Source organism: Pongo pygmaeus, chromosome 2 (genome assembly GCF_028885625.2).
Source record: "Pongo pygmaeus isolate AG05252 chromosome 2, NHGRI_mPonPyg2-v2.0_pri, whole genome shotgun sequence".
NCBI classification, from domain to species: domain Eukaryota; kingdom Metazoa; phylum Chordata; class Mammalia; order Primates; family Hominidae; genus Pongo; species Pongo pygmaeus.
This window is the reverse complement of record NC_085930.1, coordinates 192,264,902-192,282,911: the sequence shown is the minus strand read 5'-3', so window position 1 is coordinate 192,282,911 and position 18,010 is coordinate 192,264,902. Positions and strand designations below refer to the sequence as shown.

At 38.8% G+C, this 18,010-nt stretch overlaps 1 protein-coding gene across 3 annotated transcripts in view; it reads left to right on the top strand.

Annotated features, from left to right (window-relative positions):
• The window catches only part of MCCC1 (methylcrotonyl-CoA carboxylase subunit 1), a 77,591-nt gene that overhangs the window by 28,844 nt on the left and 30,737 nt on the right, over positions 1-18,010 (top strand). For 2 of the 3 annotated variants that reach the window (XM_054479968.2, XM_054479970.2), the window contains 5 exons: positions 97-218; positions 1,235-1,382; positions 1,472-1,593; positions 7,871-7,982; positions 12,348-12,429. In XM_054479968.2, the coding sequence (XP_054335943.1) occupies positions 97-218; positions 1,235-1,382; positions 1,472-1,593; positions 7,871-7,982; positions 12,348-12,429 (586 nt within the window). The remainder of the gene's footprint in view (positions 1-96; positions 219-1,234; positions 1,383-1,471; positions 1,594-7,870; positions 7,983-12,347; positions 12,430-18,010) is intronic. The other variant, XM_054479971.2, reaches the window with a different exon arrangement.

The following is an 18,010-nucleotide window of genomic DNA, read 5'->3' as shown; positions in this document are numbered from 1 at the left end:
GGAGAGGCCTCCCAGAGGAAGACAGCTTCACCTGCATTAAGGTGTTACCAGTTGAGCACTGATGAGTAAATTTTTTATTTTATTTCTCATTTCTAGGCTATCCATCCAGGATATGGTTTTCTTTCAGAAAACATGGAATTTGCTGAACTTTGTAAGCAAGAAGGAATTATTTTTATAGGCCCTCCTCCATCTGCAATTAGAGACATGGGTATAAAGAGGTATGAGTTTATATCTTTTAAAATATAACTGTATGAAGGTCAGTTGAAATAGTTTGGGCCAGGCATGGTGGCTATGCCTGTAATACCAGTGTTTTGGGAGACTGAGGCGGGAGGATAGCTTGAGGCCAGGAATTCAAGACCAGCCTGGGCAACTTACTGAGACCTTGTCTCTAAAATTTTTGTTTTTAAATTCAGCTAGGCCTGGGCACAGTGGCTCACACCTGTAATCCCAGCACTTTGGGAGGCCAAGGTGGGAGGATCGCTTGAGCCCAGAAGTTTAAGACCAGCCTGGGCAACATAGGGAGACCCTGTGTCTACAAAATTTTAAAAAAATTCCAGGCATGGTGGCACGTGCCTGTGGGTCCAGCATCTTGGGAGGCTGAGGTGGGAGGATTGCTTGAGCCCAGGAAATCAAGGCTGCAGTGAGCTGTGATCACACCATCATACTTCAGTCTGGGTGACAGAGTAAGACCCCATCTCAAAAAACAAACAAACAAAAAAAATTCAGCTGGTTATGGTGACACACACCTGTAGTCCCAGCTGCTTAGGAGGCTGAGGCAGAAGGATCACTTGAGCTCAGGAGTTTAAGGCTGTAGTGAGGTATAATTGCACCACTGCACTCTGGCATGGGCAACATTGTGAGACCCTGTCGCTTTAAAAAAAAGAAAGAAATAGTTTGTTTTACCTATAATATTTTAATTGTACCCTTCTGTTGTCATAGGCATAAGTTATTTATCTGCGACACAGGGAAATTCCATTGAATTACAGAAAATACTTAATGTTTCTAATCAATATATTAGTATTTTGGGATTAAAAATAGGGTGAGATGAGCTACCACATGAAATGAGGGAAACTAACTAATAGACATATTAAATTTGTATTATTTTGTTGTCTCAGACTCAGTGTTTTCTTTAAAGAGTTCCACTGTAATTTATAGACTGGGCTATATTTATGTTTCTCTTGAATGAAATAATTTGTAGAATTTGGGACATGTTGTTTTCTTTCCCACTCTAAAGCACATCCAAATCCATAATGGCTGCTGCTGGAGTACCTGTTGTGGAGGGTTATCATGGTGAGGACCAATCAGATCAGTGCCTGAAGGAACACGCCGGGAGAATTGGCTATCCTGTCATGATTAAAGCCGTCCGGGGTGGAGGAGGAAAAGTAAGATTGTGCATGCCTGTGTTTGCCAATTCAGGCTCGTCTTCTTTGTTTTATTTATGTTGCAGTCATAATCATCTTTTCTCTCTTAGGGAATGAGGATTGTTAGATCAGAACAAGAATTTCAAGAACAGTTAGAGTCAGCGCGGAGAGAAGCTAAGAAGTCTTTCAATGATGATGCTATGCTGATCGAGAAGTTTGTAGACACACCGAGGTGTGTTGACCTTATTTTTCTGACTCAGAGTTTAAAAATTAAATTATAAAAATAATGCATGCACATTCTATAAAATATAAAACTGTAATAGTATATAAGTATATTATTACAAGTTTTCCCAGTTCTGTCCTGTGATGTAATCACTGATTGTAGGATGGTATGCATTCTTCCAGGCATTTTCTATGTGAATAGAAACCTATATGCATATACATACAGCAAACAAAGTACATACCTAAGAACAGTGAATAGAATTTTTTTTTTTTTTTTTTTGGGACGGAGCCTCTCATTCTGTTGCCCAGGCTGGTGTGCGGTGGCACGATCTCGGTTCATTGCAACCTCTGCCTCCCGAGTTCAAGCGATTGTCCTGCCTCAGCCTCCTAAGTAGCTGGAATTAACAGGTATGCCCCACCATGCCTGGCTAATTTTTGTGTTTTTAGTAGAGATGGGGTTTTACCATGTTGGTCAGGCAGGTCTCAAACTCCTGACCTCATGATCCACCTGCCTCAGCCTCCCAAAGTGCTGGGATTACAGGCGTGAGCCACCGCGCCCGGCCAGTGAATAGAATCTTATACACTAATATTCTATCACAGACATCTTTCCATGTCAGTAATTGTAGATCAGCCTCATTCTTTTTGTTGGTGACCTGGTGGTTCTATGATCTTGATATACCATGAATTCATTCAGTATGTTTCTTGTTGATGAAATTTAGGGTTTTTGTCAATATTAGCAAATTATTGTAATAAATTCAGCTGTATTTATAGAACTCTGTCAGTTGAGATGCTCAGGGAATGGAAGTAACTTTCTAAATTGACTTAGAAGTGGTATACTGCTAATAGGAGCTAACACTTATATTGCACTTACCATGTGCCAGATTTTAAGTATTTTACACATGCTAAATAATCTTGCTGTCCTTCTAATTCTAATATAATTCTTACAACAACCTCATTAGGTAAGTACTGTTTTCATTTTACAGGTGAGGACACACCTCACCTGTAACAGGTGAGCATTCTGTTACGGGTGAGCAACAGAATGGTTGTGTTGTGTTACTTTTCTGAGGTCACTCAGCTGTTAAGTAGTAAAGCTGAGATTTGAATCCAGGCAGTTTGACTCTAGAGTTCATATCTAAGCCACTGCACTAAGCTACTTCTCTGGGTACCACTATAGCAAATGCAATGTGAATCCCTATTTTTTTTTCTGGAATTTTATTTTCATGTTTGTTGTTTAAGATGCTGATTATAAAGTTTCTCATTTCATAGATTTTTATGACAATTGTTAAATTTTATATATGTGTGTGTGTGTGTGTGTGTGTGTGTGTGTGTGTGTGTGTAACCTGTAAGTCAAGTGAAAAGAATAATTTATTTGGGAACCATGACTGGAAAGAGATTTACCTTGAAGGTAACAGACTTGAAGCTTCAGGCTCTTCTTTGGCATTAACCTCTTCCAAGACCCTGACCTAATTTTGTATTTGCAGTTTTGTATTCTTCTCCTAAAAGAAGACCCCCAAATTGCTTTTTGTTTCAGGCCCTATAAAACAACTGTCCTGAGCATGGCATAGTAAATGAAATTCAATGAAGGCAAAAAAAAAAGCGGGGGGGCATTTCTAAGGTAAATTGAAGGCTTCCTTTCAAGAAAGAATAGGCTAGCCATCCAAATCAGCATGCTCTTAAGTTGGAATTGTGGAGACATCAATAGCTTATTTCAGAGACATCAATACCTTATTTGAGTTATTATGTAACTCAATGCCTGCAACATTTTTTGAATATGTAAATTCTTTACTTATGAAATGTTAGCCATACATTGCCTCACATTATAATTTATTCCCCCAATAGCTGGAAAGCCCCTGGGAATCAAAGACCTGGTAGTATATACATTTTTATTTTTTGTATATATTGCCTGGCATACTACTTTCCTTGTAATAGGCATCAGTAATATTTTTTGAACTGTAGAAGTAATATGAATACATTACAAACTTATGGAAAATGCAGAAGACAGAAAACAACCCATAATTGTATTCTCCTAATTATTATTAATATTTCTGTATACAGTCATGTGTTGCTTAATGACAGAGATACATTCTGAGAAATGCATTGTTAGGCAATTTCCTTGTTGTGCACACATCATAGAGTGTCCTTACACAAACTGAGATAGTATAGCCAACTACACACCTAAGCTGTGGTATAGCCTATTGCTCCTCAGCTACAAATGTGTACAACACGTTACTGTATTGAATACTGTAGGCATTTGTAACACAATGGTATTTGTGTATCTGAACATCTGAAAACATAGGAAAGGTAATGTATTGTGCTATTATGTCACTAAATGATAGGAATTTTTCAGCTCCATCATAATCTTATGAAATCACCATCCTATATGCAGTCTGGCATTGACTGAATGTCATTGTGTGGCACATTGTGTGACTCTATTTCTATTCTGTATTTCTAGCAATAACTTTTTTTTAATTGAAAGCAAGTTTATTAAGAAAGTAAAGGAATAAAGAATGGCTACTCCATAGACAGAGCAGCCCCAAGGGCTGCTGGTTGCCATTTTTATGGTTATTTCTTGATGATATGCCAAACAAGGGGTGGAGTATTCTTGCCTCCCCTTTTTAGACCATATAGGGTAACTTCCTGATGTTGCCATGGCATTTGTAAACTGTCATGGTGCTGGTGGGAGTGTAGCAGTGAAGACGACCAGAGGTCACTGTCATTACCATCTTGGTTTTAGTGGGATTTAGCCAACGTCTTTACTGCAACCTGTTTTATCTGCAAGGTCCGTATGACCTGTATCTTTTGCTGACCTTCTATCTCTTTCTGTGATTAAAAATGCTTAACTTGCTACTGGGAATGCAGCCCAGCAGGTCTTAGCCTTATTTTACCCAGCAACTATTCAAGATGAGAGTTGCTCTGGTTCAAATGCCTCTGACATTTCCCTCTTCCCTTTTATAAGAGAACGCTTAATCCTCAGGGTTGCAGAGGGACAAAGATCCATCTTCTGTAACCTCTTCAGGCTGAATGGGGCGATGATATTCCTGCCTAACTATTAGGATCTCTTGTGTTCAGTATAGAGAGAGGAGCTTAGTTAGAAAGCATCGATATGTTGAGGACCACTCATAACTCTTGAATTCCGACAAAAGGTGATATCTGAAAGATTAATATGTGTTTTTTAAAAAAAATTTGGTAAACTTATCCTGCATTTCTACACAAAGAGTACAACAGTAATATATTCCACAACAGTAGAGCAAAGTAAGCAAGATTATCCCAAGTTAACTAAATTAGAAGGCTTTCCACTAACTGGGCAACTGTTGGAACCAAGCTGATACGAGATTGCTAGGTGATTCCAATACGTGCCCAGGATTAGAATATTGATCCAGATATTTGCATTACCAGTCCCTCCTGTTTCTTCTGAGCAGCATCCAGGGATCACTGGTTGGTCCACAGGAATAAGCAGGGTTAGTCTAAATCACAGGAAATCTCAAAAACAACTGATGAGACCAGAATTTAATAACAAATGTGCCATAGTTCTTGAAACATAATTTTTCTCTCTCCAGTTTCCCATTTTTACTAAAGACAAATCATGGTAAGACTGATTTGCTTTATTATACATGGCCTGATTATTTGTACAAAGTGCAGCAAGAATAATTATTTGCCATATAGGCTTTTAAAATTGGTTTTGATAGAACTCTTCCATAAGGAATCTCAGAGAAGACCTTTTTTGTTTTTAAGCCAAGCCCAGCCATGGATTTATACCCTCAAATACCTATGAGTTGGGTAAATTTCTCTCCTCTTGAGGTCTCATGATAACTTGGGGCTCCTGAGTCTGTCAGAAAGTGACATTCTTTACTTACTACAGGTTAGGAACCCTATATAGAGACTGTATAGACAAGGGATGAGGCCAGTTTTCCCCAGGGGCTTTTATTGGCTTTACAAGTCAAGTTTGATTCCTTAAAGGAAAGCATGCCATTCCAGTCAAAGCCTTGGTAAAATAACCAGTTTCTCCAGTTGTGTCCCGTTGCAAAAGAAAGCAGATTCTTATTGCATTTATGCAAATAACTATATTGCCATAAGTTAAGATATTCACAAATAATTTCCAAATTCTGGAGAAATCAGATAGAAACAAATATGCTCCAAATTTTGTTTATGAGTGTGTACATTTCTTAATTGTTTAAAAAGCTGTCAATAGCTTAAAATAAAAGTTTCCTTGACTCTGAAGAACAAAACAGAGGATCAGCAATATTTTAAGCAAAAAGTCAAAAAAAGATTATTACTTCAGACTTCTATTAGTTTAGTCTGTGCGGTTAACTCCTGTTTTGCTTGATATCCATGAACATTTCAACTTTCCATGAGAGTCCTGAAAGTTTCTTTTTCCCTTTTCTAATGTCACAATCTCCAAAGTTAAATGAAACCTGCATTCAAGAACACCTATTAGAGTTGTATAGTTGATTATAAGTCACCTTTTGGGGCTTGGTGGCTCATGCCTGTAATCCCAGAACTTTGGGAGACTGATGCAAGTGGATCACTTGACCAGGAGTTGGTGACCAGCCTGACCAACATGGTGAAACCCTGTCTCTCATAAAAATACAAAAATTAGCCAGGCATGGTGGCATGGGCCTGTAATCCCAGCTACTTGGGAGGCTGAGGAACGAGAATCGCTTGAACCTGGGAGGCGGAGGTTGCAGTGAACTGAGATTGTGCCACTGCACTCCAGCTTGGGCAACAGAGTGAGACTCAGTCTCAAAATAATAATAATAATAATAATAATAAATCTCCTTTTGAAGAGGATCAAAACAAGACAATTGTCTGTGGATGGCAAAAGTTTTAGGACAGCCACAGTTAAAAACACAATTGACAAAGAAATTTGGTTACCTCTGTTGCATACAATGGTTTTATGTAACAATTATACTGATAATGTACACTAAGTCATATCAGAATTATAGGAGTTTCCCATTATTTTGGAACACATACTAACAACGTATTTATAAAAATATAGCCCAAAGAAAGCTAAACACTATTTCACATTTGACACTGCTTCCTGTATGACTCTTATGCCAAATAAACCAAATTTCACTTTTACATAACTGTACTATTAATGTTAAACCCAATTTTCCATAAAACCTTATAGACATATCTACCCAATTTTAATGTTTGACCAAAAGGTGAGGTTCTCATAAACCTTTTATAACCCTTTACAAATTTTTGTTAAAGAGCAGATTAGTGCTCTAAGAAGAACCTGTTGTGCTTTTATTCCAATGTTCAATTTACAGAAAAACTGAGTACCCCTTTAACTTTAGACAATATGTTCACACACAGAATTTCTTTTACCAGATTAATTTTTTACAAACCTTCTACAACTTGCTTAAACCTTAAGCTTTGTCTTACCTAAAACAATCCTTTAACTTTTTAATCTCGACAAAAAAAAATCCACATTCCTATGCCTTCTTATAATCTTATAAAATGGATGAGCCATTTTAATTTCAGTCTTCTGTATTCATAAAATCTAACTGTAAGAGTTGCTTAAAAACAAAAAGTCATAAAAAATTTTTCATTGGTCTTTTGATAATATATGAAGTGACTATAATTTGTAATTTTGATGTAGTCAAATTTATCAGTCTTTTCTTTGACAGTTTGTTCTTTTTGTTACGTATCCCTACTTTAGTCTCTATTTTCTGTCTTTTAAAAATATTTATTTATTCATTCATTCATTCATTCTCCTTTAGGTTGGAGAAGTGTCTTATTTGCCATTTTATGTAGAGAGATTTTTTCTCTTTAATATTCATCCTACAAATGGTAACATTTTCATTGAGTTTTACAAGATTATAGTTTCTTTGTTTTGACAGGGTCTCTCACTCTGTCACCCAGGTTGGAATGCCGTGGCACAATCTCAGCTCACTGCAGCCACAACCTTCTGAGCTCAGGTGATCCTCCCACCTCAGCCTCCTGAGTAGCTGGGACTACAGGCATGTGCTACCATGCCTGGCTAGTTTTTTTGTAGAGATTGGGGTTTCACCGTGTTGCCCAGGCTCATCTTGAACTCCTGGGCTCAAGCATTCTGCCTGCCTTGGTACCCAAAGTGCTGGGATTACAGGCATGAGCCATCTCATTTGGCCTGTGGTTCTTTTTCGAAGTCCATAACCTCTAATTTGAGGTCAAAATATCAGATCTTACTTAAAGAAAGTAAAAATGGAGAAATCCTGGTGATTGTGCCTAACAGTTTAGCTTAACGAATGTGATATTTATCACCCCTAACAAATATATTAACATATATGTTTGCTTTTATATAGGCATGTAGAAGTCCAGGTGTTTGGTGATCACCATGGCAATGCTGTGTACTTGTTTGAAAGAGACTGTAGTGTGCAGAGGCGACATCAGAAGATCATTGAGGAGGCCCCAGCGGTAAGGACCTTGGAAGGAAATTTGTAAGCTTCTCCATAATGTGAATCTTACTCTGATTTTCACATCAGAAATCTGTGAATCTGGTGTCTCTCACCCCTCAAACTCCTGCTGGACAACTGTTGCCTAATAGCAGTGTAATGAAAAGACCTCCTGCGGTATTGGGGATGAGGAGGAGATTGATGTTCTGGGAGTAGACACAACAGGGTCATGTTCCTTCTGGATAAAATACGGGAAACTCTACTCTGATTCACCTATCTGATTTACAGCGAAAAGCTGTCTAGTGAGGTTTCAACGCACATTTTAAATTGTAATGAATGGCCGGGCGCGGGGGCTGACGCCTGTAATCCCAGCACTCTGGGAGGCCGAGGTGGGTGGATCACCTGAGGTCGGGAGTTCAAGACCAGCGTGACCCACGTGGAGAAACCCCCATCTCTACTAAAAATACAAAATTAGTCGGGCTTGGTGGCACATGCCTATAATCCCAGCTACTTGGGTAAGCTGAGGCAAGGAGAATTGCTTGAACCTGGGAGGCAGAGGTTGCGGTGAGCCGAAATCATGCCATTGCACTCCAGCCTGGGCAACGAGCAAAACTCTGTCTCAAACAAAAAAACAGAAAATTATAATGAACTAGAATTAATTACTGGAATGGAATGATGTGGTTAATTGAATCTATTTTTTGTGGAAAAGGCTTTTTTAATTACCATTTCAGATGTTCTCAAAATATGTGAGAGATTTTCCTGCCTTACTGGTTATATTATAGAGAATGGAGAGTCTCTTGTCTGGCAGCTTTTGCTCCCTTAACATTATTTGTTTATACCTCTTTGAGCCTTACTCTTGATTGGTTTAGGTGATTATCTGGGTCAAAGCCTGCTACTAGGACTACCTATTTTGGGATTTACATTTCTGTGGAGGTTGCTACTGCCATGGGTTCTTGTTCAACGTTATATAGATGTTTTTTCAATATATATTTGTTTCCAAAAAGTCAGGGATCAGAGGTTTCTGGTTAATCAATACATTTTTCTTATACTATATTCAAATTTTAATTTATGTTGCGGAAATATATTTAACTTATGTTGTAGAATATGTTATACCATTATATATTATACCAGAATATGTGATGCCATGAATATCGACATATTAAATGTCAGTAGAAATTGCCGTAAAGCCTTATTTTCAAGTGGTGATTACTTAAATTTATATCTGTATAGCACTGTTTTTAAAAAGTTAAAAACTTTGTTTACTTCTAGACATGCATTTATTTTAATGTACCTTTCTTATTAACTTGGAATCTCAAGGTTTCCCATTATTTTAAGATAATCATTAGGCACATCACTCAGATTGCTTATCATCCTGAAACAAAATAACGATTGTTGAAAATTACCATATTGATACGTATAGTTTTGTTTTGTTTTTTTTGAGACAGGGTCTCGCTTTGTCATCCAGGCTGGAGTGCAGTGGCATGATCATAACTCATTGTAGTCTCCAACTCCTGGGCTCAAGCAATCCTCCCCTCAGCCTCCAGAGTATTTGGAACTACAAGCGCATGCCACCATGCCTGGCTAATTTTTTTTTAAATTTATTGTAGAGATGGAGTCTTACTGTGTTAACCACGCTGGTCTCAAACTCCTGGCTTCAAGTGATCCTTTAACCTCAGCCTCCCAAGCACTTGGATTACAGGCCCGAGCCACTGTGCTCAGCCTGAAACATATAATTTTAAGTGGACATATAGTTATGAAAGCTGTCATGTAGATACAAGGGACAAAGATATGTAATTATGCTGAGTAATATCTGCAATGCATAGAAATTAGTAGCAGAATCATTAAACTTTGGTATATTGACAGTTAAACTAGCATAGGACAGTTTTGGATGAAGTATATAATATTAGCTTTTTATCCTTTTTTTTTTTTTGAGATGGAGTTTCGCTCTGTCACCCAGGCTAGAGTGCAGTGGCGCAATCTCGGCTCACTGCATCCTCCGCCTCACGGGTTTAAGTAGTCCTGTGCCTCAGCCTCCCAGGTAGCTGGAATTACAGGCACCCACCACCACACCCGGCTAATTTTTTTTTTTTTTTTTTGTATTTTTTAGTAGAGACGGGGTTTCACCATCTTGGCCAGGCTGATATTGAACTCCTGACCTCGTGATCCACCTGCCTCAGCCTCCCAAAGTGCTGGGATTACAGGCATGAGCCACCGCAGCTGGCCAGCTTTTTAATGCAGAATTTGATACATAGAAATATAATACAGTCACGCATTGCTTAACAATAGGAATATATTCTGAGAAATGCGTCCTTAGGTGATTTTGTAATTGTGTGAACATCACAGAGTGTACTTAAACCTAAATAGCAAAGCCTACCACACACCTAGGCTGCTGGTAGAGCCCATTGCTCCTAGGCTACAAACCTATATACAGCATGTTACTGTACTGAATACTGTAGGCAGTTGTAACACAATGGTAAGTATTTGTGTATCTAAACATATATAAACATAGAAAAGGTACAGTAAAAATACAGTATAAAAGATTATTAAAATGATACACCTGTATGGAATACTTACCATGCATGGAGCCTGCAAGATTTTCAGTTGCTCTGGGTGGGACAGTGAGTGAATGTGAAGACCTAGTACATCACTGTACACTTGGTAAACACTGTATACTTACAGTCAATTACATTTATAAAAAATATTTTTATTTAATAAATTAGCCTTAGCTTACTATAACTTTTTTGCTTTATAAACCTTTAAATTTTTTTTTCACTTTTTGACTCTTTTTAATAATACTTAGCTTAAAACACAAACACATTATGCAGACATACAAAAATATTTTTTCTAGGCCGGGCGTGGTGGCTCACACCTGTAATCCCAGCACTTTGGGAGGCCGAGACGGGTGAATCACGAGGTCAGGAGATCGAGACCATCCTGGCTAACACAGTGAAACCCCGTCTCTACTAAAAATACAAAAAAAATAGCCGGGCGTGGTGGCGGGCACCTGTAGTCCCAGCTACTCAGGAGGTTGAGGCAGGAGAATGGCATGAACCCAAGAGGCGGAGCTTGCAGTGAGCCGAGATCACGCCACTGCACTCCAGCCTGGGCGACAGAGCAAGACTCCTCTCAAAAAAAAAAAAAATTTTCTTGGCTGGGTATGGTGGCTCATACCTGTAATCCCAGGGCTTTGGGAAGCTGAGACGGGCAGATCACTTGAGATCAGGACTTCGAGACCAGCCTGGCCAACATGCTGAAACCCTGTCTTTACTAAAAATATAAAAATTATCTGGGTGTGGTGGCAGGCGCCTGTGATCCCAGCTACTCGGGAGGCTGAGACAAGAAAATTGCTTAAAACAACCCGGGAGGCAGAGGTTGCAATGAGCCGAGATCATACCACTGCACTCCAGCCTGGGCAACAGAGTGAGACTCCATCTCAAAAAAAAAAAAAAAAAAAAATTCTTTATAGCCTTAATTCTATAAGCTTTTTCCTGTTTTTAATTTTTTATTTTTTATTTTTATTTTTTGAGACAGAGTCTCACTCTGTAGCCTAGGCTAGAGTGTAGTGGTGCAGTCTTGGCTCACTGCAGCCTCTGCCTCCTGGTTTCAAGTGATTCTTCTGCCTCAGCCTCCAGAGTAGCTGGGACTACAGGCACCCACCACCACGCCTGGCTAATTTTTGTGTCTTTAGTAGAGACGGGGTTTCACCATGTTGGCCAGGATGGTCTCGATCTCTTGACCTCGTGATCTGCCCGCCTCGGCCTCCCAAAGTGCTGAGATTACAGGCGTGAGCCACTGCGCCCGGCCTTTTTTTTTTTTTTTGAGACGCAGTCTCGCTCTGTCGCCCAGGCTGGAGTGCAGTGGCGCGATCTCGGCTCACTGCAAGCTCTGCCTCCCAGGTTCACGCCATTCTTCTGCCTCAGCCTCCTGAGTAGGTGGGACTACAGGCGCCCGCCACCACGCCTGGCTAATTTTCTTTGTATTTTTATTAGAGATGGGGTTTCATCGTGTTAGCCAGGATGGTGTCAGTCTCCTGACCTCGTGATCCGCCCGCCTCAGCCTCCCGAAGTGGTGGGATTACAGGCCTGAGCCACCGCGCCTGGCGGATTGTGCTGTACTTTTGTATACTGGGAGTGAAGTCGTTTTGTTTACACCAGCCTCACCACAAAACACATGAGTAATGACTGTCCTGTGATGTTATGACAGCTACAGTGTCACTAGGTGATAGGGATTTTTCAACTCCATTATAATCTTATGGGACAACTGTTGTATATGTGGTCTGTTGTTGACTGAGAAAGTCATTACATGGCACCTGACTGATTTGAATTTTAATGGAATTTCTAATAAGGCAAGCTACTAATGGAGATTTATTTAAATATTTTTTTCCTAGCCTGGTATTAAACCTGAAGTAAGAAAAAAGCTGGGAGAAGCTGCAGTCAGAGCTGCTAAAGCTGTAAATTATGTTGGAGCAGGTATGTTAAGATTTGCTTCTAATGGAGGAGACGTAACAGTGATTAATTTATGTTTTAGAAGGCAAGAGAAACACAACTTTTAGATCAGTCACTTTCAAGCTGTTCTGACCATATTCACAGTAAGAAATACATTTTATATTGAGACCTAGTATGTACACATAAATGTTTATTTTTACATAATATATATTTGAAACAAATGTTTCATTAAACAGTACTTGTCTTAATTATGAGTTTTGATATTTTGTATTCTATTTTAAAATCACTAGATTGATTTTTTTTTACTTCTTTATAGTTAATAAAGAAGTAATAAAGTAATAAAGCAATTTTAAGCCTACAACAAAATTGAGCAAAAAGTACAGAGAATTCCCATATACCCCCCTGTCCCCCACTTGGACACCCCCCAACACACAAGCTCCCACAGTATCAACAACTCTGCACCAGAGAGGTACGTTTGTTAGTCAGTGACCCTACATTGACACATCATTATTACCCAAGTCCATAGTTTACATTAGGGCTCACTCTTGGTATTGTACATTCTATGAGTTTTGACAAGTGTGTAATGATATGTATCCACCATTGTACTATGGTATAGAATAGTTTCAGTGCCCTAAATATCCTCTGTGCTCTGTCTATTCATCCTTTCATTCCCCCTAAACCCCGGCAGCCACTTATGTTTTTACTGCCTCCATAGTTTTGCCTTTTCAAGAATGTCATATAGCTGGAATCATACAGTATGTAGCCTTTGCCGATTGGCTTCTTTATAATATGCATTTAAGTTTCCTCCATGTCTTTTCATGGCTTGATAGCTCATTTCTTTTTTATGTTGAATAATATTTCATTGTCTCGATGTCCCAGAGTTTATTATCTATTCAGCTACTGAAGGACATCTTGGTTGCTTCCAAGTTTTGGCAATTATGAATAAAGCTGCTATAAACACGCTGAAAACAAACAGGCTTTTGTATGGACATAATTTTTTAGTTTGTTTGGGTGAATACTAAGGAGCGTGCTACTGGGTCACATGGTAAAAGAATATTTAGTTTTGGAAGAAACTGACAAACTCTCTTCTAAAGTGACTGTACTATTTTGCATTCCTGTCAGCAACAAAAGAGGTTTCCTGTTGCTCCAAATCCTCTCCAGCTTTTGGTGATGTCAGTGTTTTGGATTCGGGCCATTTGGTATCTCATTGTTTTAATCTGCACTTCCCTAATGACATACAGTGTTGAACATCTTTTCATATGCATACTTGCCATCTTTATATCTTCTTTGATGAAGTGTCTGTTCAGGTCTTTCACCCATTTTTTAATCAGGTTGTTTGTTTTCCTATTGTTGAGTTTTAAGAGTTCTTTGTATATTTTGAATGACAGTTCTTTATCAGATGTCCCTTTGCAAACACTGTCAGTCTGAGGCTTGTCTTCACTTCTCTTGACTTTCCCTTTCTTTTTTTTTTTTTTTTTTTTTTTTTGAGACAGAGTCTCATTCTGTCTCCCAGGCTGGAATGCAATGGTGTGATCTCGGCTCACTGCAACCTCCGCCTCCCAGGTTCAAATGATTCTTCTGTCCCAGCCCCCTGAGTAGCTGGGATTACAGGCACGCGCCATCACACACCCGGCTACTTTTTTGCATTTTTAGTAGAGACGGGGTTTCACCACTTTAGCCAGGCTGATCTCAAGCTCCTGACCTCAGGTGATCCGCCCGCCTCAGCCTCCCAAAGTGCTGGAATTACAGGCTTGGGCCACCGTGCCTGGCCGACTTTCCTTTTCACAGAGCAGAAGTTTTAAGTTTTAATGAAGTCCAGTATATCAATTATTTGTAGATCATGCCTTTGGTGTTATATATAAAAAGTCATCACCATACTCAAGCTTGTCTAGGTTATATTATACTCAGCTGGCCTTGTGCTTTCTGTTTTGGAAGGTTATTAATTATTGATTCAATCTCTTTAATAAATATAGCTATTCAGATTATTTCTCTTTTTTTAATTTAATTTTATAGAGACAGGGTCTCATGTTGACCAGGCTGGTCTTAGACTCTTGGCCTCAAGGGATCCTCCTGCCATGGCCTCCCAAAGTGCTGGGATTACAGGCATGAGCCACCATACCTGGCCTGTGCTCACTGCAACCTCCACTTCCTGGACTCAAGTGATCTTCCCACCTCAGCCTCCCAAGTAGCTGGGACTACAGGCATGTGCCACAACACTCAGCTAATTTTAAAATTTAGTAGAGACAGGGTGCCCCTATATTGCCAAGGCTGGTCTCAAACCCCTGGGCTCAAGCAGTCTTCCCACCTTGGCCTCCCAAAGTGTTGGGATTACACACATGAGCCACTGCACCTAGCCCTAGGTTCTCTCTTTCTTGTATGAGTTTTGACAGATGGTGTCTTTGAAGGAATTGGTTCATTTCATCTAGGTTATCAAATTTGTGGGCATAGAATTATTCATAATATTTCTTTATTATCATTTTAATGTCCATGGGACCTGTAGTAATAGACCTCTTTTTGTTCCGTTACTAGCAATTTGTGTTTTCTCTCTTCTTTTTTTCTTAGTTAACCTGGCTAAAGGTTATTGTGTTTTTGTTTCTTTTTTTTTTTTTTAAACAAAGTCTCACTCTGTTGCCAGGCTGGAGTGCAATGGTGAGATCTTGGCTCACTGCAACCTCCGCCTCCTGGGTTCAAGCAATTCTCCTGCCTCAGCCTCCCGAGTAGCTGGGAACTACAGGTGCACGCCACTACACCCAGCTAATTTTTATATTTTTAGTAGAGATGGGTTTCACCATCTGGCCAGGATGGTCTTGATCTCTTGACCTTATGAGCCGCCCGCCGTGGCCAAGGTTATTGATTTTATTGCTCTTTTCAAGGAACCGGTTTGGGTTTTGGCAATTTTTTTCTGTTGATTTTCCATTTTCAGTTTCATTAATTTTTGCTTTAATTTTTATTATTTCTTCTGCTTACTTTGGATTTAATTTGCTGTTCTCTTCTCATTAATTAAAATATAAGCTTAGATTCTTGATTTTGGTATTTTCTTTTCTAATATATACATTCAATGCTATAAATTTCCCACTAAGCACTGCTTTTGATGCATTCTACAAATTTTGAAAGTTGTATTTTTATTTAGTTCAAGATATTTTAAATTTTTTCTTGAGATTTCTTTATTGATTCAGGTGTCATTTAGAAGTGTGTTGTTTAGTATCCAGATATCTTAGGATTTTCCAGATCTCCTTCTGTTAGTGATTTCTAGTTTAATTCTGTTATGTTCTGAGAGCAGACACTGTTATGATTTCTGTTCTTTTAAATTTGTTAAGATGTGGTTTATGGTCCAGCATGTAGTCTATCCTGGTGAATATTCCTTTCTAGCTTGAGAATGTGCTCTGCTGTTATTGGATGAAATAGTCTATAGATGACAGTTGTATCCAGTTGATTGATGGTGCTGTTGAGTTCAACTATGTCCTTAGTGATTTTCTGCCTGCTGGATCATCCATATCTATTTAATAACAGATGGGTGTTAAAGTCTCCAACTATAATAGTGAATTAATCTATTTCTCCTTACAATTCTTTTTTGCTACATATATTTTAAGCTCTGTTGTTAGGTACATGCATGTTAAAAATTGTTATGTCTACCCCTTTATCATTGTTTAATGCCCCTCCTTATCCCTGATAACTTTCCCTGCTCTGAAGTTTGCTCTAAAATTAAGATGGTTACTCACACTTTCTTTAGTGTTAGCATATTCTATCTTTGTCTGTTTTTACTTTAAATCTGTAAGTCTTTATATTTAAAGTGGATTTCTTGTAGATAACATATATTTGTCTTTTGTTTTTTAATCTACTCCAACAACCTCTGTCTTTTAATTGGTATATTTAGACATCAACATTTAAAGTGATTATTAATATACTTTGATTAATATTTACCATATTTGTTATTGTTTTCTATTTATTCCCCTTGTTTGTTCCTATTTTTATCTTTCAGACTTTTTCTGCCTTTCATGGTTTTAATTGAGCATCTTACATGATCCAATTTCCTCTCCTTTTTTAGCATATCAAGTACAGTCATATGCTGCATAACACCATTTTGTTCAATGTAACTGGTTCCATAAGATTAAAATGCAGCTGAAAAATTCCTATCCAGTGACATTGTGGCAACTGTAACATCATAGTACAATGCATTACTTTCTTTAGGTTTAGATATATTTAGATACACAAATACCACTGTGTTACAGTTGCCTACAGTATGCAGTAACATGTTATTATTGTTTCAAATATTACTTCTGTTCCTTCCTTTCTTCTCCTTCTGGTATTCTCATTCTGCATAGTTATACCTTTTGTAGTTGTCTTACAGTGTTAGGTATTATTCTGTTTAAGGTTTTTTTCTCACTGTTTTTCAGAATTGGAAGTTTCTGTTGTCGTATCCTCAAGTTCAGAGGTTCTTTCTCCCACCATACCCAACATACTAATGAGCCTATCAAAGCATGCTTCATTTCTGTTAGGGTTATGGTTTTTTTTTCAATTCTAGCATTTCCTTTTTATTCTTTCTTAGAATTTTCACCTCTCTGCTTACATTATCCATCTGTTCTTGCATGTTGTCTACTTTTTTCATTAAAGCCCTTAGCCTGTTAATCACAGTTTAGAATTTCTGTGTCTGATAATTCTAACATTCCTGACATACCTGATGCTTCTTCAGTCTCTTCAAACTGTGTTTTTTGCTTTTTAGTATGCCTTGTAATTTTTTGTTGAAAGATAGACATGGTGTACTGGGTAAAGAGAATTTTGCTAAACAGGCTTTTTGTAATGTGATAAGGCTGGAGGGGGCATGTTCTATTGTCCCATGATCAGATCTCAGTCTTGCTGAGCCTGTGCCCCTGTTGTGTGAACTTCACCAGTGCTTACTGGTATGTTTTTGTTTTGTCCTCCCCGACCCCTTAGGTTGGACAGGATGTCTGGCAAAGGCTGGAGTTGGGTATTTCTCCTCCCCTAGTGAGGTTAGGCTCTGATAAAATCCCAATCGTTTAGGCTGTGATAAAATAGTTTTTCTCAAGGGTAAACCTTGAATGTTTTGGTGTATTTCAAAGTGGTTTCATTTCCCTTCTTCTGAGCTGGAAGCATGGGAGGATTTTTCTCTGATATTCACTGTGAAGACCTGGTAGAGCTCCTGGAGGTAAAACTCACAAAAGTGTGAGGTCCTCCTGTAACTGGGTCGCCTTGGAGTTTTTAACTCTCAGAGTTGTCCACACTGAGCTACCAGGAATTTGTCAATTACAGCTCAGGCTTCTTCTCATGGCATCTGTGTATCTGCCTGTCAGTTGTCTGTCTCTCCGGTTCTGTGGACAAGCAGCTTGCCCTGTGACCTGATTTCTCTGACAAATTTAAAAATTGTTGATTTTCAGCTTGTTCAGCTTTTTACTTGATAGGACAGAGTGGCAGCTTCCAAGCTCCTTAGATGCCGGATCAGATTGATTTTCAAATTGATTTTAAGCTGGGCACAGTGGCTCACACCTGTAATCCCAGCACTTTGGGAGGCTGAGGCAGGCGGATCACTTGAGGTCAGGAGTTCGAGACCAGCCTGGCCAACATGGTGAAACCCCATCTCTACTAAAAA